A 25254-nucleotide genomic window follows, 5' to 3' on the forward strand; every position below is an offset into this window, starting at 1 on the left:
ATAATCCCTACATCCCCTTGGTGTTTATCCAGGATATATTGGCCTGTGTGCCTCCATATTACAGCAGAGCAGCTTGTACTTTGGAGGACTTCACTAGGACATGAGTATTTCTGGCGACATGCCTGTCTGATTGCAGACAACACAGGCTATATGACCAAGCTCTTTGTTTTTCTTCGCATTGGTCCCAGAGGCTGTCCAATCTTAGGAGGATGGATTAAGTTACAGGAGGGATGTGGGATGGTCAAGCTCATTTATTTCAGCATTCTTGGATCATTCTGGTCTGGAGGCGTTTAATCCGTTTTAAAAGGGAGCCTCCAATGAGCTTGCAGGGAATTGTCATCTGCAGAACAGATTTAGGGTTGAAGCTTAAGTGGATAGACAGCTATAAACACTAGGAAATTGTGCCTGATACATGCCTCCCGGTTGCTAGACAAGAGGAGTTATACCCAGGTTTTTTTGGGTGGGGGGTTTCCAGGATGGCCAAATTTCCAAGCTCGTGGACGGCATCCTCCCTGCCCCAGATGCTCTACGACCAGCCCCTCCCTGGCCATGATGTCATTGCTCAGTTTGCATGGCCCAAGAGACCCGTCAAAGAGGGCCTGGGTGTTTTCATTTTGGGCTCCTAATGAGGGGGATGTTTTTCCTTCTGGGTTGTTCCATGCAGGAAGTCTAATGCGGCCTGAAAACTGGTGAAGGAGCCTCTGTATGCATTCTGCTGGATTGGGACCCGGCTTCTTTGCAACTGGTCCTGCCCCTGGCGGAAAGGATGGATAGAACCAAATGCCTCTTTTCTTTCTTACTCCTTCTTGAAGCAACCTGTATTTTTGGTGAGCATTACGGACGATTAATTGCAGAGGCAGGGATTTCAATTTAGCATTCTGGAGATTGTTCAGGGAGCTATCCCAGAGGTGCTCAAAGAAGCATCCTTTCTTTTTTCTTTTTTAAAGACTGGGAGTTTAGATGGTGTTTCCAAAGGGACAGGGACAGAGGCGCTCTTACCCCTGGACTTTGGGGCTCAACTCCAGGGCCTCCACAGCCCCTGGGGGACCCCCAAATCCTCTTTAGACTGTCCCGAGTGGTGTGGTCACCTGGTAGAGCGTGATGATGCTTAATTTGCAGCAGTGGGGGGTGGGTGGGTCCAAAAGCTTCTAGGTCCAGGCTCCAAAATTACCTGGGTGCACCTCTGGAGTGGACCGGGAATCATCTTCAGGCCTTCTTGTGGTACATAGTTTGGGAACCCTCCCTACTAACTGGGCAAAGAGGCACCTTTTTAAGCAGCAATGCAGCTCAACATCCCTCCAGCCGCTGTGGTTCAGACTGCGAACCCCTTTGGGAGCGGGAACTACAGTTTTACGTTTTCTCTTAGTTCATTTTATTTGCTAGGTAAAATGCTTTGAGAACTTTTCTGTGTTAAAAAGCAGTGCATAAATATTTTAATAGCATCTATCTATCTATCTATCTATCTATCTATCTATCTATCTATCTATCTATCCATCCATCCATCCATCCAACCAAATGGTGCAAAAATAACAACCAGATACAATTTATAACAAGGAACAAGTATTCTGTGGCTGCCTCTCTGAATTGAGGGTCTGCATGGCCATATGTTAGCTCAAGGCCGAGCGACTCAATACGTCTGAGGGCCACTCTGCAGTGAGCACCTCTGTGGAGTGGATTTGCACAAAGCTCAGCATGCCCTGGTTTGGATTCTATGGGTCGGCTCTGCTACCAGCAGCTGGGTCTGCCTCTCAGCTCCCAGAAACCCAACCCAACCCCAGTGCGGATGTGTTCAATCTGGGCTTCTAATATGTTCAGCTCCGTAGAGAGGTTTTGCTTCACAGCCTGTGCAGACAGCAGCTGGTTGGAGCCCTTCTGTGGAAATAGAATTTGACAGAGAGCAGGCATGAAACCTTTCGGTTCCGTTTCCCAAAGCCAACTGCTCTGTTGCCCTACAGGCTCTTTTGGCTGCCGTGAAATTAAGGAGACAAACGGCGAGTGTAATTGAAATGTATCCTTTTGTTTAAATGCATCTCGCACAAACACACATACCTCTTGGCGCCTGGGAGTGCTGGCTGCCTAAATGGCAGCAAAGATGAGGCGGAATAATCCCCGGGCTGTCAACCTGCCAGGTTACATTGGGGGAAAAGCAGGGTGCTTTCCAGACTAGCTGCTGGAATAGCAGCAAAATGCCTCCATTTGGGCAAGTTGCATTCGGAACAAAAACAGCAGGGGGACCAGTCTCGCAGCAACTAACAACCCGAAAAAACAGCAGCTTTTTCACCCCGGATACACGACATCCTTGTTCTATGTGGCAGCAATTAAATTCGCAACAAGGCACTGGAAATGTGAACGGCACCGTCCACGTAGGGATTGCGGTGTTGGAACGCAGGAAATGTGGAAGCACACTTCCGAGATTTGTCCTGACCCCATTGTAGGGTCTAATCTGGAAAGCATCCTGATCTTCTTCTGGTAGCAACAAGCATAAATTGTCCTCTTTGCTAAGCAGGAGCTGCCATGGTGTGCATTTGAATGGGAGACTGCATGTGTGAGCACTGTAAGACATCCCATTTAGGGGCTGGGGCTGGGAAGAGAATCTTAGGAACATAGGAAACATAGGAAGCTGCCATATACTGAGTCAGACCATTGGCCCATCTAGCTCAGTATTGTCTTCACAGACTGGCAACGGCTTCTCCAAGGCTTCAGGCAGGAATCTCTCTCAGTCCTATCTTGGAGATGCTGCCAGAGAGGGAACTTGAGACCTAGATGGTCTTCCCAGAGCGGCTCCACCCCCTGAGGGGAATATCTTGCAGTGCTCACACATCAAGTCTCCCATTCATATGCAACCAGGGCAGACCCTGCTTAGCTATGGGGACAAGTCATGCTTGCTACCACAAGACCAGGTCTCCTCTAAAAACCAGGCCTGACCCTGCTTCGCTTCCGAGATCAGATGAGATCGGGCGCATTCTCTTACGTTATTATTATTTTTAGTTCTCTCGGATTTCAAAGCAGGATACAACTAGAAGATTTTAACCATACAAATAAAGTTACGAGGAGATACTGAAAATGAAATCTAGAGCCAGTATTAAAGCAATCAATACCACCGTAGATACAAAAAGGACTGTCTGGAAAGAAAGATCTCAACAGGCTACTTAAAGAGACAAGCTCCTGAATCTGTTGCCCATTGTTAGGAAGCTGACTGCAAAGGTGAGCGGCCACCACCAAAAAGGCTTGCTCAGCAGCGGCCGCCAGATGGTAGGATCACCAGAAGCTGCTTATCCCCAGTTCTTCGTGAACAAGACGGTGCATATGGAAAAGGGCAGGCTTCACTTGCAGGCGTGATTAAACCCCAGCCCTTTCTTAAAAACAAAATACTGGGTAAACCAGACTTTAGGCTACCGTCCTCATTTCAACACACTGTTTCCTCCAATTCGTTAATGTGTTTCTGGCTTGTCTCCCCAGGCGAGCGGGTTTTGAAGCAATCAGTGAGCAGGATCCACCTGGGACAGAAACCCCACAGCCTTTCAAGCAAGCACGGCTCAGACAGTAAGTCATTTTCCATCTCCAGTAGTTTTGTTTCCGGAAAGACAGAGGATGTCTTGTGCTTGTGAATAAGTTGTTGCGTTAAAAAAAAAACCCAACCCACAGACAACTACTTAATTTTTGACAGATCCAACCAGTTTGTCTCCATGACCTCCTTTGGTCATGGAAAACATGTCAGCCGCTGCTCCTGCCAGCAGTTTTTGGCTATCCCCACAAGAAAGACAGCCTGCCTTGTTTTTTGCTGGAACGCTGAAAATCAAAATAGAGGATCGCAGGTTGTGCTTCTGTCTACAATCTCCCTTGTTTCCTTTGATCCCGAAAGACAAGGAGGATGGCCGAACCAAATCTGGCAACCACCCTAGAAGCTGTAATGTTAATGTATAAAGTGTGTGTTCGTTTTGAGCATCTCTGCAGTTGAAAAATAAAGACTGGTGGTCACATCTTTTCTGGTCCTTTTGCTAGAATAGGAATCGCTTTGCTTTGAAAATCTTCCATAGGAGGCTTAATAATCTTGTGCTATTAAAAAAAAAAGGTTCTGGTCCTGATCACACCTAATCCTGATAGAAATAATTATTTATTAGTATTTATTATTATTATCATCATTATTATTAACATTTATAGTCTGCTCTTCCTCCAAGAACCCCAGAGTGGTGTACATAGTTAGATTTCTCCTCACAACAACCCTGTGGAGTAGGTTAGGCTGGGAGAGAAGTGACTGGCCCAGTCACCCAGCTAGTATCATGGCTGAAGGGGGATTTGAACCCGGGTCTCTCGGTTGTGCATACATGTAGAGGGTTCCCAGTTCTCTCCCTGGCACCTCCAAGATAGGGCTGAGAGAGACTCCTGCCTGTAACCCCGGAGAAGCCACTGCCAGTCTGTGTAGACAATACTGAGGTAGATGGACCAATCATCTGACTCGGTATAAGGTAGCTTCCGATGTTGTCTAACTCCCTTTTAAAACTGCCTAGATTCATTGGTGGCTATCACCATGTCAAGTGGCAGAGAATTCCATAGTTTAACAATGTAAAGTATTTATTTATGCAAAGACAGGGAGAGCTTGGAATTTCAACAAAACGATATGATGGCCACAATGTTTGCCTAGTGCTCAAGATGAATATTGAATATACTTGAATATACTTCTGAATATACTTCTGCATCCTTCAGGTCATGGCACATGGACAACCTGGTTCAACATTGACCACCCTGGCGGCAACGGAGATTACGAGCGCATTGACGCCATCCGGTTCTACTACCGGGATAGGGTGTGCCCAATGCCCATTCGCATCGAAGCCCGGACGACAGATTGGACCCCTGCAGACAGCACAGGGCAGGTGGTCCACTTGGATGCTCGGGAGGGATTCTGGTGCCTGAACAAGGAGCAGTCAGCAGGGCAAACCTGCTTGAATTATGCTGTGCGTTTCCTGTGCCCCCCAGGTCAGTGCTGAACTATCCATGGCACAGTGATGATTTCTTACTATAATATCATTTTTCAGCAAAACAATTCTCACAATGGTTTACGTAGCAAAAATGAGTAGGATAATGGTTCCCATTTTGCAGACACAGAACAGTGACTGTGTAGTCACTGCATTTAGACCAGGGCTGTTCAACTCCTGCAGGTGTTGGCCTACAATTCCCATAATCCCTAGCTATTGACTACTGTGGCTGTGGATTATGGGAGTTGTAGTACAAAACCAGCTGGGGGGCCCTAAGCCGAGCAGCCTTGATTTACACACATGTAACTTTTTCTGCTTGGACCCAGAGGGCAGGGGTTGTTTTTGTAGAAGCTGGCTTTGCATAATGCTGATTGGTCAGTCCTTGTGTCAGTTGCAAAGACTGTAGCAGGGCATAGTGTTAAAGCGCCCCTCCTCCACAGTCCTGGTCTGTGGTGGGGGTGGGGGTGATCTGACTGCTATTAAATTTAAAAGAAAAAGCACACCAGCACATGCTTAATGTAACATGTAGTCTGATGCAGTAGTGGTCTAGCTAGGTTGTGCATCTACCCAGAAAAATGAATTTGGGATTGCACTAGAAAGCATAAGCTCAGGTACTGAAGCAGAGAAATATGCCTTGGAGATCCATCAAGAGCAACTCACTTCTGGTAGGAGAAGGAAGGAAAGCCCTCTTTGCTATGTTTCAAGTCCTTCTGGATTTAGGTTGCTAGACCTCAGTAACGCAGCAAGCACCCACCTCTATTTTCAGGCTCTTTATCTCAGAATTCAAAGATGCTCTGGTCCTCGTGGTCAAAGTGGAGCGAGTGCACTGCCCCGTGTGACCAATCTGGCATCCAGACCCGGACCAGAACCTGCCTCGCAGAAAGCCTCTGGGACCCACGCTGCAAAGAAGTGAGCGAGGAAGGGAGACGCTGCACTGGAACCCCTTGCTCAGGTGACCCACAAAACTCAGAAGACGGTGCTGCTGGTCCATTGCAGAGATGGGGCCTCATATGTAGAGACTACATCCCTTTGAGGACCAGTTGCTGGGGGACAAAGGACGAGGGAGGGGGGTTGCCTCCCAGCCCTGCTTGTGGGCTTCTGGGAGGCATCTGATTGGCCACGGTGGGGAACAGGATGCTAAGCTAGATGGAATTTTGCTGTGCAGCAGCTGGGCTCTTCTTGGGTTAGCCCACAGGAACTTGCAAGCTGATTTGAGATGCAGGAGAAAAGTCTGCTGGTTAGAAGGAGGGCCACATTACAATGAAAACAGGGGGAACCACCTAATCCTCATGAGGACATTTGGCTAAACACCCTGTTGTCCATATGAAGCTGCTTCCTACTGAGCTAGACTCTTGGAGGGAATGTCAGAGTTCATCATAGGGAGAAATTTCAAATAATTTTCTTAGAAGTTTTCTCCATATCCCCGTTGACACATTAGATATCTATCTGGAAAATACTAAGACATATTGGAAAGTGTAAGAGAGAATATAGAACACCATCCAAAGACCATAATGAAATTTTAGCCAATGAATCGTATTACCTAAGTTGAATCAATCATTCGATCTGTATACGTTTGAAAGTGAGGCAAGAGAAAACAAGAGTTCTATAATTTAAAATATGTATATCCTGGCCCTTCAGTGCTTAGGGAGGGTCACAAAAATGGGAATGCCTCTGTGGCTGCCCTCTGCATTTTTTTAACGTTAATCAGAGGCGCCATTTTAATTGATCCAAGTGTTTTTAATTGAACCATCTAATCAGTCAATCGACTAAAGACTGCAGCCCTCACGTTCCTTTACAGTGTTTTGGGGTTTTTTTGAGAAAAGCATCGTATGGGAAAGCGATTCACTTGTTGTTTCCCTCCACCCCTCAGTTTGCAACTTGACTTGCTCCATGGGCCACGTGAATGCGGAATGCGATGCGTGCATGTGTGAGGAGCACCTTCTCCATGGCAAAGTCTCCCTCCCAGATGGCGCCCCTGCGGCCGGAGCTTCCATTTACCTGCAAGCCAAGAAGACAAAGTTACTGACGATATCCAACAAGGAGGGGGAATTTCAGATTCCTGGTGTCTGCCCTGATGGCAGAACTGTTTTGCATATCAAAAAGGCCAAGTATGCAGCGGCTCTGGCCACCGTGTCCGAGGGCTCGGAGAATTCCTCCTCAGTCCATGTCCACTTGAAGAGAGCAGGTAAAAAGCCATTCAGCGTATTCACCCAAAGATGTAGGGACAGTGGATTTCATGTGGTCCTTCCCTGACTGATAGTTGTACACTATGTTTAGGGATGTGCACAAAACCGGAAAACCCGGTTTGGGTCAAATCGAATTGGACTCGAGCTCAACTGGTTTGGGCCCAGCTCAGGCGGGGGGACAAATGGTCAGGGCACATGCGTGGCAGCCTACAAAATGGCCACCACCACCTCAGAAAGGGCCAAAGGTCAGAAAATGGGCTGAAATGGCCCTTCAGGGACCACGGGGAAGCCAGCAGGGGGAGGGGGAACTGCCGGAGACACTTCCCCATGGCCGTGGCAACACTCCATGAGGCTGCAGAACCCAGAGGTGAGTTTAAAAAAAAAAAAACAAACTTAAAAAAAAACCCCTGTAGAACCACCAAACCGGTCCGGGGAGGTGGGTTGGCTTGACTTCGAGCTGGACCGGTTCGATGTTGAACTGGCTTGAGGCTGAACTGGTTTGCACATCCCTAATTAAGATGTCCATAATGGTATGAGACATGGGTGGAGAACCGGGCTTTGAGTGGTGAGCATGTCCCTTTCCTAAGCAAGATTCACCTTGCTTTGCATTTGGATAGGTGTCTACATGTGGGAGCGCTGTAAGATATTTCCCTGGGGCTGCTCTGGGAAGAGCCATCTGTGCAGAAGGTTGCAAGTTCCCTCCCTGGCATCTCCAGGAAGGGCTGAGAGAGTTTCCTGCCTGCAACCTTGGAGAAGCTGCTGCCAGCCAGGGTAGACTGCGCTAGTATTCTGAGCTAGAGGGACTAAGGTTCTGACTCGGTATAAGGCAGCTCCCTATGTTTCCTATGCGAGCACTGTAAGATATTCCTCTTAGAGGATGGGGTTTGAGCTCAGGGCATCCACTTTGCACACAGAAGGGTCCCGGTTCAGTTCCTGGCAGCATCTCCAGAAAGAGACTCCTGCCTGCAACTTTGGAGAGCCGCTGCCAATCTGGGTTGACAATACTGAGCTTGAAGGACTAAAGCTCTGCTTCGTATGTGGATCACACGCAGAGAGGGAAGACAAGTCAGGTATTAGAGGTATTAAAAATGAAGGAGAGTAAAGCTCACCATTCCAAGGCACCAGAGCAAGGAATGTCCGTGCTTGTTTTCTCTCTTTAAAAGAAGAGATGTGCCTCAGGCCTGTTTCCTCCCCCCCGCATCTCCCCCCTCCTCAGACAGGCCATATATGGTGCAGCATCCGGAGGACAAAGCCAGAAGAGAAGGCCAGGCGGCCTCTTTTTGCTGCCATGCTGTCGGGGAGCCAGCACCTGACCGATACCTTTGGTAAGACATGAAAGCAAAACCACAGAACCCTCAACACTTCTTGGCCCCTGGAAAGTTTATACGCTGTTTGCAATGCCGTAGTTTGCTTATGATGCATTGAATAAATAAATGCAATCAAGAAACCATAATACTCCATAACTGTTTACATTTGGCTCCAACGCAACAGATTAAGTCACATTTGACGTAAAACGCACAGAGGGGGAGATGGCTCCCAGCACACTGAGATATAAATCTTGGTTAAGGAAGATTTGCGCAATGATGCACCAATTGCTGCATGAATCTATCTAAGCCTCTTAAGGCCATCAAGGCCAGTGGCAAGGAGTTCCTTAAGGTGATTTTGTGTTGTACAAAGAAGGCCTCTCACTTAGCCTGCCCTGCATTTAGCCTGCATCCATTGATGTTTACATTTATATCCCACTCTTCCGCCAAAGAGCCCAGACTAGTGGTGTATAGGGTTATGTTTATCCCCGCAACAGCCCTCTGAGGTAGGTTAGGTTGAGAGAGAAGTGAGTGACCCAGTGTGAATGAGGATTTGAACTCAGGTCTCCCCAGCCCTAGTCCAACAATCTAACCCAGAGGTTCTCAAACCTGGGTCCCCAGATGTCGTTGGACTACAACTCCCATCATCCCCAGCCACATTGGCCAAAGGCTAATGGGATTTGTAGTCCAACAACATCTGAGGACTCAAGTTTGCTCTTACTACTACAACACGCTTGCTCTCCATTGCACTGAGAGCCCCAAGTTCTAAAATAAGGAAAGAGGAGAAAGCTTTCTCGCCTTCCTCACTGTTTATGATTTTTCAAGTTTGTCACGTTTGCCACTCATGAACCCCTTTCTTCCTAAACCAAAATCTCATTCTGAGAAAAACAAAATAGCTTCTGCTGTGGCTCTTGAATTTTAAATTCCTCCAGGTTCCACAATGACACCTTGCTGGATCCAGCATTGTACAAATACAAAGGCAAGCTGCTCTTAAAGAACTTGAGACTGGGCCAGGCTGGACAATATTCCTGCAAGACCAGCAACGACGCAGGATCTGTGAAGTCAAAAGCGGCCATACTGACCCTCGTAGGTGAGAAACTTTGGTGGAGGAAAAGGAACCAAGCAGGGTGGGCTGCAGGGATTCTTGACACATTGTTTGCAGGGGATGGAAGTAAAATTGAGTTCAAGAGACTCTTCACTCAAAGGGTGCGGGGAGGAAATTGACAGTTCCGAGGCCAAATTTAGGGATCCTTAGGGATCTGTTCAATAGAAGGCTTCTTTTATTGTGATGGGCAGGGCTGGTGCTACCATGAGGCCAACTAGGCAGCTGCCTAGGGCGCAGACCTCAGAGGCGCGCAGAGTGTAGACTGTCAATGTGTTTGCCTAGGGTGCAAAATAGTCTGGCCCTGGCCCAGGTGATGGGACCATAATTCAGGGGACGTAAAGCATCTGCTTTGCATGCAGAAGATCCTGGGCGGAGTCTCTGGCATCCGCAAGTCAAGGTAGGAAAGATCCCTGAGCCCGAACGCTGCGGAGCTGTGGCCAGTCAGTAGGCTTGATCACACAACCCTGAGCTCTGTTGTTGTGCTGGGAGTTCTCCACACAGCAGGCTTTACCGCAAGATTTCTACGAGGCTTTACTGCGAACTCAGCGCTGTCCAAAAACCCCTGATGCAAAATGTGGATTTTTTAAGAACCTCAGATATAAATTGGGTTGCACTCTACCAAGCAGTGAAAAACCTGAATCGTGTGTGAAGTGCACCCCGATAGCTTGCAGGGACTTCAGGGTAAATCTGCCAAATATGTGAATGTGCCCGCTCCATTCCAGAGAAGATTGATTGATTGATTTAATTTAATTTCTATACCGCCCTTCCAAAAATGGCTCAGGGCAGTTTACACAGAGAAATAATAATTAAATAAGATGGCTCCCTGTCCCCCAGAGGGCTCACAATCTAAACAGAAACACAAGATAGACACCATCAACAATCACTGGAGGGATGCTGTGCTTCAGTTGGGTAGGGCCAGTTACTCTCCCCTGCTCAATAAAGAGAATCACCACTTGGAAAAGATGCCTCTTTGCCAAGTTAGCAGGAATTAATACTAATAAACAGGGTTGGAAGAGTGCCCAGAGCCATGAGATCTCCCAATCTGCAGTTGTATGAACTCAAACATCAAGGTAGGGGAAGGGAGAGTAATTGGGTCAGGTGGGATCTGGGTCAGATGGGCATGCCCTGCCCACATTCTGCCCCCTAGCATTTTGCCAAGGCTGGGTCGAAAAGCCATCCAGCCCCTGCCTCCCACATGATCACTCTCCTCTCCTCCTACCTTGGAGTCTACACCACCATTGATCGGGAGCATGCTTGGCTGGGTGCTCCTCCAACCCACTTTAGGGCCATGTGGACAAGCCTAGTGTCAACAATACAGAGCAGGATGGACCAATAATCTGACTCCGTATAAGGTAGCTTCCTGCGTAAGTGATAGGGTTCTTCTAGAACCATACTTAATTAGAATTCTTAGAACAATGCGGAATGGAATCAAGATTTCTTTCCGAAGGCAACTTCTTATCCTACATTCTAGAGGAGTCGTCATAGAGCCAAGGTCCCATGTTTAGCTGCTGGTTTCTCCACTGTATAGAAAGCATTACAGACACCAGTTCAGAAAATCCCTTTCCACTCAGACACAGTAGTTTCCGCAGACTTCATAATACTACATGCAAGTTTGCTCAATGCTGCTTGATGCATTGGATCCACATTCTGCAACAAGAAAGGCTGAGAGTAATCCTGGTTTATTTTTAATTTTTGTCCCCTTTGCGTAACAATCCTGCAGAAGGGTTGCTCAGCCTGGGTCCTTAGAGTTAGCGACTGGTACTATGGCGATGCCCATACGGGGTACTAATAAATGAAATCTATTTCGACAGCAAAGGATGAAGCTCCTTGCAACCCCAAACCTGAGAGCTACCTCATCCGACTGCCCCACGACTGCTACCAAAACTCCACCGGTTCTTTCTACTATGATGTTGGTAGATGCCTGACTGATACGTGTGCCGGATCGTTGGACAATGGACTCCGGTGCAAGGACGCCATTGCGTACTGCTGTGGGGTCTCCAGAACAGAAACCCGAGAAATAACATGTGGCAGATACACACTTCCTATCAAAGTGGCAGTGGAGTGCGGTTGTCAGAAGTGCGTGGAAACTAAGGTTGTAGTCCGAGGAAGAGCCGTGGCTTCCGATACTGGGGAACCTCTGAGGTTTGGACATATATACCTTGGGAACAACAGGGTAAGCATGACTGGCTATAAGGGAACCTTCTCCATCCAGGTGCCACCAGCCACGGAGAGGCTTGTCCTCACATTTGTAGATCGCCTGCAGAAGTTTGTGAACACAACAAAAGTTCTCCCTTTCAACAAAAATGGTGGGGCTGTCTTCCACGAGATCAAGATGTTGAGGAAAAAGCCACCCATTACGCTAGAATCAACAGAGTCCAGTGTGATACCCTTAGGAGATATGGAGGGAGATGATCCAATAGCCGAACTGGAAATTCCTCCCAATACGTTTTACAGACAGAATGGAGAGCCCTATACAGGAAAAGTAAAAGCCAGCGTAACTTTCCTGGACCCAAGGAATGTCTCCAGTGCAGCCGCCGCACAAAGCGACCTGAATTTTGTAGGCGACGAAGGGGACATGATCCCACTGCGGACATACGGCATGTTTTCTATGGATTTCACAGACGAAACAGCCACAGAGTCCCTCAACGCGGGGAAGGTCAAAGTCCACCTCGACTCTGCTCAGGTCAGGATGCCAGAACACCTGAAGGGGATGAAGCTTTGGTCTCTGAATCCACAGACAGGCTTATGGGAGGAAGAAGGAGACTTCCATCTTGACCAAAGCAGACGCAGCAAGCGAGAGGAAAGAACATTTCTGGTGGGCAACATGGAAATCAGAGAAAGGAGGCTTTTCAACCTTGACGTCCCAGAGAGCAGACGGTGCTACATCAAAGTGCGTGCTTTTAGAAGTGAGAGATACCTGTCCAGTGAGCAAGTTATGGGTGTGGTGATTTCTGTGATCAACTTGGAACCAACCGCAGGATATTCTTCCAACCCCAGAGCATGGGGTCGCTTTGACAGTGCAGTCACTGGCTTCAATGGAGCTTGTGTGCCAGCTTTCTGTGATGACCAAAACCCAGATGCCTACAGTGCTTATGTCATGGCAGCTCTTGGGGGAGAGGAACTGGAAGCCGTCCCCTCCTCCCCAAGGCTTAACCCTGCTGCTATTGGAGTCCCACAACCATATCTCAACAAACTAAAGTACAGGCGAACAGATCACACTGATCGCCATGTCAAGAAAACTGCTTTCAGGATCAGCGTGGCCAAGCCCACCCCCAATGCTGCCGAAGAAAGCAACGGTCCCATCTACCCCTATGATAAGCACCGCGAATGTGAAGGGGCTCCTTCCACCGCTGCTCACTTCAGGTTTTACAGGGTCGAAGGTGACAGATATGACTACAACACTGTTCCTTTTAATGAGGATGACCCCATGAACTGGACTGAAGACTACTTGGCTTGGTGGCCCAAGCCAATGGAGTTTAGGGCATGTTACATTAAGGTGAAAATAAATGGGCCTCTTGAGGTGAACGTGAGATCTCGCAACACAGGTGGCACGCATCCACGGACCGTGGGCCAGCTTTATGGCATCAGAGACGTGCGCAGCATCCGTGACTTAGACCAACCCAACCTTTCAACAGCTTGCTTGGAATTCAAGTGCAGCGGCATGCTGTACGACCAAGGACGCGTTGACCGGACGCTAGTGAAAATTATCCCGCAGGGGAACTGCTTCAGAGAAAGCGTCAACAGCATGCTACACGAGTATCTAGTGAACCATCTTCCCGTTGCAGTTAATAACGACTCCAGCCAGTATACCATGTTGGCTCCTCTGGATCCTCTGGGTCACAACTACGGGATCTACACCGTTACCGACCAAGATCCTAGGACAGCCAAGGAAATCGCTCTGGGCAGATGTTTTGACGGAACATCAGACGGCTCCTCAAGGTTTATGAAGAGCAACGTGGGTGTGGCGCTAACTTTCAGCTGCCAAGAAAGAGATGCGCAACAAGAAAGTGTATTCCAATCGCTGCGGAATGTGCCCGGCCGATATGGAGTAAGTCCTCTCCGAGAAAGGATAGGCGTGAGAATACCAAGTGATGGCCGTACAGGCAGGATCAGGGGGAAGGGCATTCCCATAGTTAGAATTCCACAAAGAGCCCAGTAAGCTTTTACACACCAACCGTCTGATCAGCTCTGTTTGAACCCCCAATGACCACCCCAAAGCACATGGATCAATGTTGAGGACAGTTCTATGTAAGAAGGCACAGAATCTTTCCCAGCACTCAAGTGTATGGGGACGCCTGAGAAATGTCACATCTCCTTCAAAGCCTTTCACTGACATTCAGTTGCTGTCCAAGGAGCGCAATGAAATGCTGGTATCCATGAGCCAGGCCCAGACATTTTAGACCTTGGTACCATCTCAGGGGATGAATGCTCATAGTGGTCTATGTTTACGCCCCAGGGATGGGAATAGGTGATAGCATTGTGGCACTTACAGCTTTCTAAGTGTTATCACTCCTTTATCATCAACATCCACAACAAAAAATATTTATATACCACTCTTCAACCAAGGTTCTCAAAGTGGTTTACATAGGAAAATACACAAATAAGATGGTTACCTGTCCCCAAAGGGTTCACAATCTACAAAATTGATTGGTATATCCATACTGTTAGGGTAAAATTGCACAAAATGTTGTCCTCTCTCCATGGAGTCCTCTTTGAAGGACATGTCTGCCCTTTGTCACTTTCATTCCTCGAAATAACATCAATAAAACTTCATAGTAGTTTTTGTTTGTTTTAAAACTTTTTAAAGCTTCTGAAGCACCATTGCAAATCTGGCTGCTGCAGGCCTGATGCTTGGGACAGCAAGAGCATGACAACACACTGAAAGCTGAAAGAATTGCAGCGCTATCAACCTATTTTCCATCCTTGGAGTGTAGACCGTGTCAGGAATCACAGTGTGCATTTGTCCACCCAGATGATACCAGCCACACCAAATGTCCCGTGTACTGTTGTAAATAGCCAGAATTTGGTTAGCTGTATTCCATCAGAACAGCCCTGCTGGATCAGGCCCAAGAAGGCCCATCTAGCCCAGCATCCTGTTTCCCACAGTGGCCCACCAGATGACGCTGGGAGCCCACAGGCAGCAGCTGAGGGCATGCCCTCTCTCAAAGCAGGAGTAAAAAGACTAGTCATCCCACAGTCAATGGCACCTGAAATCTGGGCCTGGCTGGTTGCTAAAGGCTGTGACTTCTGAGTGACCTGCAGAGCAAGCACCTATCTGCAGTTGAGTTGACCTCTGCCCATGTGCGAAGATCTAGCTTAGGTGCCAATGGGAAAGCCCCTCGGGAAATAACCGTTTTAAAGCAGCCCAGGCATCGAGGTTGCCTTTTTGAAACAGATTGCATTCAGATAGATGAGCTGTCGACCAAATAAAGTTGAAAACTATCCACAGTAACGATGAGCTTGTATTTCTGCACAGGGTTACATACTGTAAAAGGTTAGCCGGGAACATCCAGTGTTAAAGGACTGTACATAAACTCTTCTGATAACAGCTTCTTTGCCAGCCCAGTTAGCAAACCATAACCAATAAAAAGGAATAAAGCGATTCCTTCCTATTAAGCTTTAACTGGAAAAAGGTGTACTTGAAATGTGAATAATATTTATTTCTTTATTTGCTCTACAGCTGTCTGTGTATTCATTGCCAAAGGGGCTGTTCCTGGCTTAATTCACTTATGGGTAGCAGGCGGGAAACATCAGTGAAGAGCCTTTGCTGGTAGACTGAGAGGAGTTACATGGGGCGTGGGCCTTGGGGCAATTCTCAGGGCTGGGTGTAAACGTGGGCCTTACACTGAAGGCACCTTATTATGGATAATGGGCCAAAATGTGCCCCATAATTCTCTTTGGAAGTTTGGAGGAGGCAATAAGCAGAGCTGGGGACCTTACACTATATCCAGCATACTCAGTATCACCAGGAATGAGGGGCAAAGCCTCCTATCCAAAACCAGAAGCTGAGCGTGCTCCTGTTTGCACATCATCTGCCAATTAAAGCCACGGTGGGAGACGCTGTCTGTGCTTGTCTGCTTAGTGGTGCTTTAAACACCTCCAGCGAACAGGTTCTTTAAACACCTCCAACCAACCGGGGCAACTTTGTGAGATCTTGGTCGACTCAGAGATCTCACCATCGTCATCCAGGGCAATGGCCATGCTGGTAGTGCCAATGCCCCCTCTCTGCCCCAGAGGACCTCCCAGTACCAGTAAGGTCCACATGGATCATGTCTTGCTTAGGGTCATGCCCTGATCCATGCCTCCTTCTGACGCCGCACTTGAGGTCCCCTCACAAGGTTCCCTGTGCTCTGCTGCCACCAATCCGGGTTGATGTAGAGTATTTATATCCCACTTCTCCAGCACAATTCTGCTCGGGCAGCTGGCAACAGGAGATCCCATTATGGAGTAGAGCTTCTTTGTGACTTGTGTTGTCATAATAAAATAAGATCAGAGCTTAGTTGGCCCCTCTCCCTGCTGGGCAGTTGGGCGGGTGCCACTCTGCCCACTTTGGGTGCCCACCAGTCTGTCTGGGTGTTCATCCTGGCAAGCAACCCATGTTTTCATTCATGGAGATCACTTCCTTTTCATGGAGATCATCTTGGCTTTCCAGGGTGTCCTTTAGGTTTACAGATGATCTCTATGGAAGAAAATAATCATCATTGGTTGCTTGTTGGGGTGGACACCCCAGCTGATGGGTGGTGGGCCTCCCAAGTGGGCAGAGTGTGGCATGCAGATGTTGAGCAGGCAGGGGCTATGGAGAGGCTGTCCCCATGAGAGGGCACAGCATTGTGTAGGAGAATTGTTTCTTGGTCATGCTGGAGTCAGACCAAGTGATGAGAAAGGGGTTCTCAAACTTGGGTCCCTAGATGTTGGTAGACTACAGCTTTCATTATCCTCAGCCAGAATGGCAGGGGGTGATGGGAGTAGTCCAGCAACACTTGGGGACCCTGGTTTTGATAGGAACTTGCGATCATTTTCAGAGTTATTTACCACTCTTGGTTTTTTTTAAGGACACTAACCTGTGTCACAAAACTAGGAATGTGGGCCACAGAAATATTTTTCTCTTCTTGATTCCAGACCACCACCTTTATGAGACAAACCTATTTATACAAAAATAATTTATTGTTCAATAATACCATATGGTTGACATTGTTCTCAGTCAACTCTGCAATCCTGTACATTAAAAAGAAGATAAAGTCATCGTTTCATCATAGCCTCTTGTAGGGCTGGAAAAATATTTCAAGTTTGAAAGGCTCAGGGATGAATAGACCATTTCTTGGTAGCCTAAAATATTTAGTAAGACCCATACAGGAAAGGTGGCCAAACCACACCATCCTCAGCCATATCTTCCGCTCCTTCTGTCTTTTACCATTTCAGCAGATGGCTGTACAAGAAGATACTGAGGCTACTTTTTGTCAGTGCATTTTTGATACGATGCTGGGATTTTTCCTACCCTGGCTGCTTGCATTAGCATCTTTTTTTGTTTCTCTCATAGTAAATTGTGTCTTAGTACTGCTGGGTGTTATGTACATGCAACGCTGCTCCTCCTTTCAGACTCTTTTTTGCTGTGGCCAGCTTGAGTGTCTGAAACCGGCACTCTTCAAGAGGCATTTTGGAATTCTGCTGAAACCAAGGATGCAAGTATCCATTGTAGAAGTCGGCAGCTGACAGCTTCTTCTTAAATACAATGGCTTTAGCTCCAACCCAGCCATCCTGGAAGGGGGGGGGGGGGGAAATGCACAGATGCAGCCAATAATTAGAGAGGGCTCAGCACATTTTGCAACCATGCTGCAGAATATGGACACGGGTTCAGAATTCAGCATCCAGTCACTCCATTTTCAATCTTTTAAAAAAACCCACACCCAGGTTTCTAGCCCTCATGAACAGAGAGAAGCTTGAAAATGTGCAACACATTCCTATGAAGTTGCAGAGGCTGAGAGGTTGGTAGGCAGAGATTTAAGCAGAGCTTTAGCATTCTGCACAATTATTTGTCTGACACCCTCTCCCTCTGCTAGGCGATGCAATACAAGCAATGAAGTTCAACCTCAATTTAGTTTGTAAGCCTCAATCCACCTCAACGAGAGATGCCCCAGTTCAGCAGCCTGAGAACAGTCAAATTGTAACAGAAAAATGTCAAAGAGGAGGGTCATGTGGCAAACATACCTTGCAGCGGATCACCAACATCTGTGACTGCTTATGATAGGACACAGATCCTGGGATGGTCCTGTTTTCAGTTACTAACCTATCTGAACACAATAGAGATATTCTACACTTTGCTTTTCCATAATAATAGGTAACTGCCGAGTTACGCCTCCCCCGCCCCTCAAAATCCCCAATTCAACTTCAGCCACCCAGAACGAGCCCAAATGAAGGTATCTTCTCGCCGACAGATGTGAGCAACTTCCCAGGGGTGTGGCGAGGTAATGAAAAGATCCAGAGCCCGGGCCCATAGAGCCTTACTCATGCCTACCCAGCTCCTATTTTTGGATTTATTTCTTGTGCCTCCCCCATGCGAACAATCCAGAGTTTTTCTTCCCTTTTGGTCTTTGCACTTAATGTTTGTACCTGCAAATTGATGGCTCTGCCAGGAACTTTGAAATCCAGATAACCGGTTGCTAAACTGAGCTAGAAAGCATTTTAAAGTTAGCAGAAATGCTGCTAAACTGCTGCAAGGAAGCTGGTTCCTCCAGCCCACCCAAACACAACACCAGCAGCGGCAACATGCCAGAGATCTGGGGCACCAGTAGAACGTTGGGGGGCTTGTGCCCCAAGGGCCCAGGGCTAAAAACATCCATGTTCCTTCCACTGGAGCAACGCTTCTAGAACTGGTTCACACTCTGGTTTTCGCAAGTCTCCAGTGGAATAAATGTGGAGTTGCATATCTGCCAGCGAGTATAATTCTCTATGTCATCTGAATCTTGAACCCAAGCAGGGTACTTCTCATTGATTTTGGGGTATTGGGGTGAGTAATAGAAGAGGAAGCGTTTTTTAAAACACCTCCAGGAGATTCTTACTGGTTATTAAAAGGCAAAGCAGGAAAGCAATAAGAGAGCTAAGCTGCACAACTGTTAGAAATATATCAAAGGCAACGCTGGGGAAAGGGTCCCTCCATTTCCCGAAATTTCCCCCAACCTTACTTTTAATCATTGTCTGCACAATGTCTTACAATGAGAATGTCACAAGATTTGGAAAAATACCAGTGAGATCAGGTACAGTCTCCACTTCCACAAAATCCAAGAGCTTTACTGTGGTACCCATCCAGAGTGTTTGCAGAGGCATCTGAAGAGATCCAGGAAGAGACAAAATATCAAAGAAACTTACAGAAGGTTTATACACATTTCAGCTAAATTAATCCACAATTGTTAGCTGCCTCCTGGTTCCATGCTCAGCTGCTAATGCAGACATGAATCTAATGCCCACTTCTCTCTGTTGTGTTCTTGAGAGGCAGATCAGTTGAAGCACATTACACTGAACAGAAAATTAGCAAGATGCATGCATTTCATTAACAGCAGAAGCAAGCTGGTTTTCCTCAAGAGACCATCTCAGCCATTAGAGAGAGAGAGAATGAGAAAATTGAACATTTTAGATCGGAAACAAATATTAAAAATCAATATCAGTACTGCATATTCCCAACACAATTTTATTGTAAATAAGGAATATGACTCAACAAAAATAATTTGTCTCTAGTCAGTTTGAAGGGGAACCAGAATAGGAAAAATTCTTCCTGGGACTGCAAGGAGAAAACCAGAACAGCTGTGTTTTCTCCAAGATCTGAAATCAGAGACTTTGTTCTTTTTTAAAAAAGTAGTTTTCAAATATGTATCTATAGGCACATAATTTCTTGGGGAGGGCGCAGGCAGACGAGTAACATTTGTCAGCTGCTGTGCCAGGCTGGCCTTACCGTTACTCCCAAGGCACGATGCATCCGTAGTATCTGCTCAGGGGTTTGTTCTTCCCACTGGATGCAGCTCATTGCAACAGTGACTTTTGGAGCTTTAAACCCAACATGAAAAACAGAAGGTCAGAAGAATACATTTTTCTGGCCTTGCAACTCTAAACATTCTGAATTGGAGGTGGACAAACTTGGCCCTCCAGATGTTGCTGAACTACAACTCCCATCATCCCCCGACACAATGTATTGTAGTTCAGCAACAGCTGGAAGGTCACGTTTGCCCAGCCCATTCTAACTGAACATACAGCGCAAACCACTGCACCAGCAGTATGTATTTTCTGCAATGCACTGTGGAGAAACTGATGAAAGGAGGCACAAGCAAACCGGGGGTACTCTCCCTGCTACTTCATGGAAGTGCCTGTAGGCAGCCCCATCAGGAGGACCAGCTGCTGAATTTCTCAAGGGTGGAGGGGGAAAGCAGCAGTTTTCTTGGTGGAAGACTGTGGCTTCCAGGAGACGTACATGTTCGCAGAATTAGACAACGGGCAATGGAAGAACTATAGAAATCCACAAGTTAATAGTGCACAAAAGTAGCGAGTACCTACCGAACGTCACTCCTTCCTTTGGTTGTTCTCTCTTGTTCCGTAAACATTCAGGTAAGTTTTGCAGGACAGCAATGAGCTGAAAGACAACCCCAAATGCACATTACAGTCTGCGAGGAAACAACTCCCACCCATACGGTACATTCCTGATTCAAGAAGGTGAGTTTTCCCATTTTCTTCTCCTCGTCCGTCTGCAGCCGAGTGCCCCAACCAGCGTTCTCTGTAACGGGGATTCCCAGATGTTGTGGGCTACAGCCAAAGGCCACTGCAGCTGGGGATGATGGGGCTTTAGTCAACAACATCTGGGAATCCCTATTATAGAGAACACTGGCCCCAACTCCCAATTATCCTGGCTCTCATTACTTGGTTCACCAAGTTATAAATTTATCACTGTGGGCTCTTTTAAAACCTTCTCTTGCCGGGGGCACCTCCAGCTTACCAGGTTTGCACCCAGTTTGGATAACAAAGACTCCAGCTCCTTCGATGAGCAACTGGCTGGGACATCAAGTCGTTCCTGCTGAACAATGGGACCTACATCAAACCTAGGAATGCAACACACAGCATTAAAAACCTTCCCTTTTATTCCGGATCTAGATGAAGATGGTTTTAAGCCTTCCAAGCTTTCCACGGCTTGCCCCACTGCACCTATATCACAATGCATGCCTTCCTGTGACCTGGACCCCTGCTTCAGAATACAACATATTGCTGAACAGTTTTAGAAGGAAAGCTTCCTAGCTATCGCTTACACTTCTATCTTTACTAGTGTCTGTCTTGGATTTTGAGACATGTCGTTTTTTAAAATTAAGCACAGTGTCCTACGTTATAAATGCACATCTTTTCTTCTTTTAAGTATGCATTATTAGCAGCAGCACGCAACTTAAAAACACTGGGGAGGACCACACAGCAATCACAGAACTAGAGATTCTAAAAGGAGACACTTGCCCGGAATGATAGAGCTGCGATACCTTTTAGGCCTAATCTGCATAATCGTCACCCCAGCAACTGCATCTCCGTTGAGCACCGTGTGGACTATGGGTGCAGGGCCACGCCATCTCGGGAGATAGCTGGGATGGACATTCAGCACGCCACTGAATCAGAATATGTGGAAGTTAGAATAGGACCAGTAATTCTGTAACATACACAAGTGAATAACCACTATTTTAGCTGCAGCTTTTAAAAAACAAGAGCATCTCAATGTTCAGTATAACTGCCAAAGGAATGGAAATAGAATAGGAACACAGGAAGCTGCCATATACTGAGTAGACCATAGGTCCATCTAGCTCAGTATTGTCTACCCAGACTGGCAGCGGCTTCTCCAAGGTTGCAGGCAGGAGTCTCTCTCAGCCCTATCTTGGAGATGCTGCCAGGGAGGGAGCTTTGGAATCTTCTGCTCTTCCCAGAGCAGCTCCATCCCAAGGGGAATATCTCACAGTGCTCACACATCAAGTCTCCCATTCAAATGTAACCAGGGTGGACCCTGCTTAGCTAATCCGAGAAAAAGGTCCTACAGCTTTTTTGCCTTTTGCTATAAACAATTAAGTCAATTAATCCTGACATACACTAAGAATTTCAGGGGGGAAAGATACACAGGAGCAAAGGATTGAGGGAGTAGAAGGGAGAGCACAACAAAATACTTTTAAGTTACTTTTAAACATGATTGTGTGGAATTGATAGTTTGAATTGCAAGCGCTTTCACAGGAAAGTAAAACAGCCCAAATCTCTTGATTTCCTTCAATACATTGATTTCACCGGAACCTGCTTCAGCTACGCCAAGACTGGCACAAGGCCCAATGAAGGAGAACAGAAGCTCCTGCCAGGAAAAGCTATTTAAAGAGCAACCACAGCAGACGCTCATTCCATAATCTGTTCTATACATAGCTCAACAACACGCGACACAGAGCTTTTTAGAGACACCATTTTCACATCTAGACAATCAAAGCGTCTTTCCATCAGACTGTCCCCAGGATGCTGGAAATGTGGACGAAGGATGGGTTTTGACTCCCTTTTAATCTGCATTGCAGCTCAGTCCTACATATTTTCACTCACAAAACAAGTCCTACCATGTTTAATGGTATTTATGCCCAGTTTAAGTGTGCAAAGAATTGGAGCCTTAGCTGTGTTATGTATTACAAAATGACTTCAGCAGTAGTTCAGTACAGACCCTGAAAATGGAGAAGGTAATACCATGGAGACAGAAAAAGACAAGAGTGATTCATGGTCTGCACATGCAGTAAACACGAAAAGCTGCCATTGCTCAAGATTCTCTCTGGATGCAAAGCAGTGTCAGTTTAGACTGGTCAACTATGAAAATACTAGATACTTTTGTACTGGGAACTAAAGTGGAAAAGCGGTTCATTCAGCTCTAGAGTGGAACGATGATTACATTGAAACCTTCTTTGGCAATGCCACAATGTTAGAAGCCATTTGTTAATGGAAGAAGTAAGGTTTGAGAGAGAGAGAGAGAGAGAGAGAGAGAGAGAGAGAGAGAGAGAGAGACGCGCGCACACATGGGCATGGGCACACGCGCAGACACACACGCGCGCGCACACGTGCACAAACACACATGAGCACGTAAAGACACATGAACACACGATGTACACCCACATACACGGACACGCACACACACAGGCACCCACGCACACAGAGGCACTCACACGGGCACACGCACGCACACGGGCACCCATGCACCCATGGGGGCACCCGCGTGCACACGCTCTCACACACACACACACACACAGGACAAAAAGTATACTTTCCCACTTTCTCCCTTGTTGCCCTACCATGGCTTCAAATTATAGGTCAAATTATAGGTCTTCCTCTAGCAAAGGAGTTCTCAAAACCTGCATCTTGGATGTTGTGGGATGCATAATCCCCCGTCCCAATGGCCTTTGGGGCTGGGGATTATGGGAGTTGAAGTCCAGCAACATATGGCGGCCCAGGTTTGAGAGCCCCTGCCTAACATTTTCCGATAGCAAAAATTAGTTTTATCATTTCTGCCACACTCAGCATTTCCCACAGACGTGGCCTTACTATGGGAACTTCAGGATGAGGTCCTCACTGAGCAGGTGCCCAAATGATGCCACCACTCCAACATCAAAGTGCTCGCAGGACCCGACATCTGGCCAAAGGTGGACAGGGAGCTGGAGCTGATCTGCATAGTTCTTAACTGGGAGACCTGCAGGCAGCTGGGACGGCAGGGTCACCACCTCCAGGTGGTCTACGAGCAGCCTTGGTCCAGGATCTCTGACACAGGACAAGAAGATAAAAGAAGAGTCCCTAGAAAGGGTCTGGGGGGCATTGCCAAGCTGAGCCCAACAACACTATGCTTTCACTTGTGTGCCCTGTGTGGAAAGGCACCAAAGAGAAACAAAATGCAGGGAAGATCACCAACTGTCCAATCAATTTCTTGTAGGTTTTTTGCCAAGGGTGACTCTAAATCAAGAAGTGACCAGAGTTCCCTTCTAAACTATTCCAAACCGGCTATACTGCCACTTTAGGAAGGATGGGGTAAGATGGACCCTGCTTAGCAAAGGGGTCAAGGCCAGCTTCTCCCCACTTGCCCCCCCCTTGCTGCTCCTTGACCCTTCCTTGCCTTTCTCTGGCCCCCCCAGACCTCTGACCTCCGTCTCCCGCCTCTTCCTTCCGCGTCCCCCTACCGGGCTGCATGGAGCGCTCCGAGGGTCTGGGCAGCGAAGGCGTCGGTGCCAAAGAACAGGACCCTCCAGGGGGGCTTCTCTCGCTGCTGAGCCTCGCCGGCTACCGTGGCCTGCCCCCGGCGCCACCCTCCCCGCCAGGCTCGCAGGGCCCATCCCCTCATCCCAGCCCCCGGCTGTCGCTACCGCCCCACTTCCGGAAACAAACCGTCGCGCGCTGTGACGTGTAAACACGCGACGCCATGGGCGGGGCCTTCGTGCATGTGGGCGGGGCCGAAGCACCTCCCCGCCCCTAAGGCTCCTCACGGGGCTCGGCCGAAGCCTGGCTCCCCGCACGGCCTTCTGGGATTGCTGCAGTTGCTAGGCGGCCATAGCAACCGCTGTGCGGCCGTTTCCGTGGCAACCTCAACTGGGGCCTCGCATGAAATGAGAAACAAAACAAGTCCAACAAATGACATGCAACACGAAATATATAATATATACCTCGCCTTCATAGGAAAGAAGTTTGCACATTTGCTGTCTCGTGGGAAAGGGGTGTAGCCAGGGGGCTAATTAAACATCTTCCTCTTAGGTTGAAGAGCAGACACTTTTGGCAGCCGTGGCATCCAGGAATACAATGGAACTGGTGAATCTCTCCTATTTGCATGGATCTTTCCTGACACAGGAAATCATATGGAAAGCAGGTTGACTACGTGACTAGGAAACATGGGAGGAGAGCTGGTCTTGTGGTAGCAAGCATGACTTGTCCCCTCTGCTAAGCAGGGTCTGCCCTGGTTTGCATTTAGATGGGAGACTACATGTGAGAAACTCCCCTTAGGGGATGGGGCCACTCTGGGAAGAGCACCTGCCTGCTTGCCTGCAGAAGGTTCCAAGTTCCCTCCCTGGCGTCATCTCCAGATAGGGCTGAGAGAGACTTCTGCTTGTGTAGAGTCTTGTGTAGAGAATACTGTGCTCGATGGACCAATGGTCTGACTCAGTAGAAGGCAGCTTCCTATGTCCCCTGCTAACTGAGCTAAGAGGCACCTTTTAAACATGGCATTTTTTTTTATTGAGCAGGGGGAGAGCAATTGGCCCTATCCATCCCCAGCACAGCATCCCTCCAGTAGCTGTTGCTGGTGTCTCTCTTATGTTTCTTTTTTAGATGATGAGCCACCTTTGGGGACAGGGATTGATTATTTATTTATTTATTTATTTATAGCTGTGTAAACCGCTTTGGGAACTTTCTGTTGAAACGCGGTATATAAATATTCATCGTATTCGTATGTTCCTATGTTCCACACTTACCCAAAGTGAAATGTGAGGTAGCAAAGGTTCAGAATGGCTTGTAGAATCAAGGAGGTTCTGATCTGCAACTTCTAGGAGCCTTTGGGCTGAGCAAAGGCCCATTTTTCCTCAACCTTACCTGTCAAAGCTGGTTTCACAGAATGAAATTAGTATACACGCAGTGCAATCCTGTGGATGCTTATCCAGAAGGACAATGGGGTATTTCCTCAAGTC

General features: G+C 47.5%; 2 protein-coding genes across 5 annotated transcripts; one reads left to right on the forward strand and one right to left on the reverse strand.

Moving 5' to 3' along the window:
- Positions 1–705: 705 nt before the first annotated feature.
- Positions 706–15247, forward strand: CILP (cartilage intermediate layer protein). The gene is made up of 8 exons (XM_053272700.1): positions 706–827; positions 3460–3543; positions 4705–4974; positions 5740–5925; positions 6844–7158; positions 8376–8484; positions 9396–9553; positions 11380–15247. Exons 1-8 carry the CDS (start codon positions 767–769, stop codon positions 13725–13727), a joined length of 3531 nt encoding a protein of 1176 aa, XP_053128675.1. The 5' UTR covers positions 706–766; the 3' UTR covers positions 13728–15247.
- MTFMT (mitochondrial methionyl-tRNA formyltransferase) lies at positions 4077–23959 on the reverse strand. 4 transcript variants are annotated; one of them, XM_053272703.1, is made up of 10 exons: positions 23761–23959; positions 23135–23347; positions 21070–21192; positions 20544–20646; positions 20108–20183; positions 19512–19603; positions 18808–18889; positions 17774–17856; positions 16630–16710; positions 4077–4097 (listed from the first exon to the last, which is right to left on the reverse strand). In XM_053272703.1, the coding sequence occupies exons 1-10, from the start codon at positions 23919–23921 to the stop codon at positions 4092–4094; spliced, it is 1020 nt and encodes a 339-aa protein (XP_053128678.1). In that variant the 5' UTR covers positions 23922–23959; the 3' UTR covers positions 4077–4091. The 4 variants fall into 4 exon arrangements, with proteins under 4 accessions (XP_053128678.1, XP_053128677.1, XP_053128679.1 ...); XM_053272702.1 differs by lacking the exon at positions 4077–4097 and adding an exon at positions 14132–16247; XM_053272704.1 differs by lacking the exons at positions 4077–4097; positions 16630–16710 and adding an exon at positions 16712–17323 and having other exon boundaries at positions 17774–17881; positions 18833–18889.
- Between the last annotated feature and the right edge of the window lie 1295 nt (positions 23960–25254).

Source organism: Hemicordylus capensis, chromosome 10, assembly GCF_027244095.1.
Source record: "Hemicordylus capensis ecotype Gifberg chromosome 10, rHemCap1.1.pri, whole genome shotgun sequence".
In the NCBI taxonomy this organism is placed as follows: Eukaryota; Metazoa; Chordata; class Lepidosauria; order Squamata; family Cordylidae; genus Hemicordylus; species Hemicordylus capensis.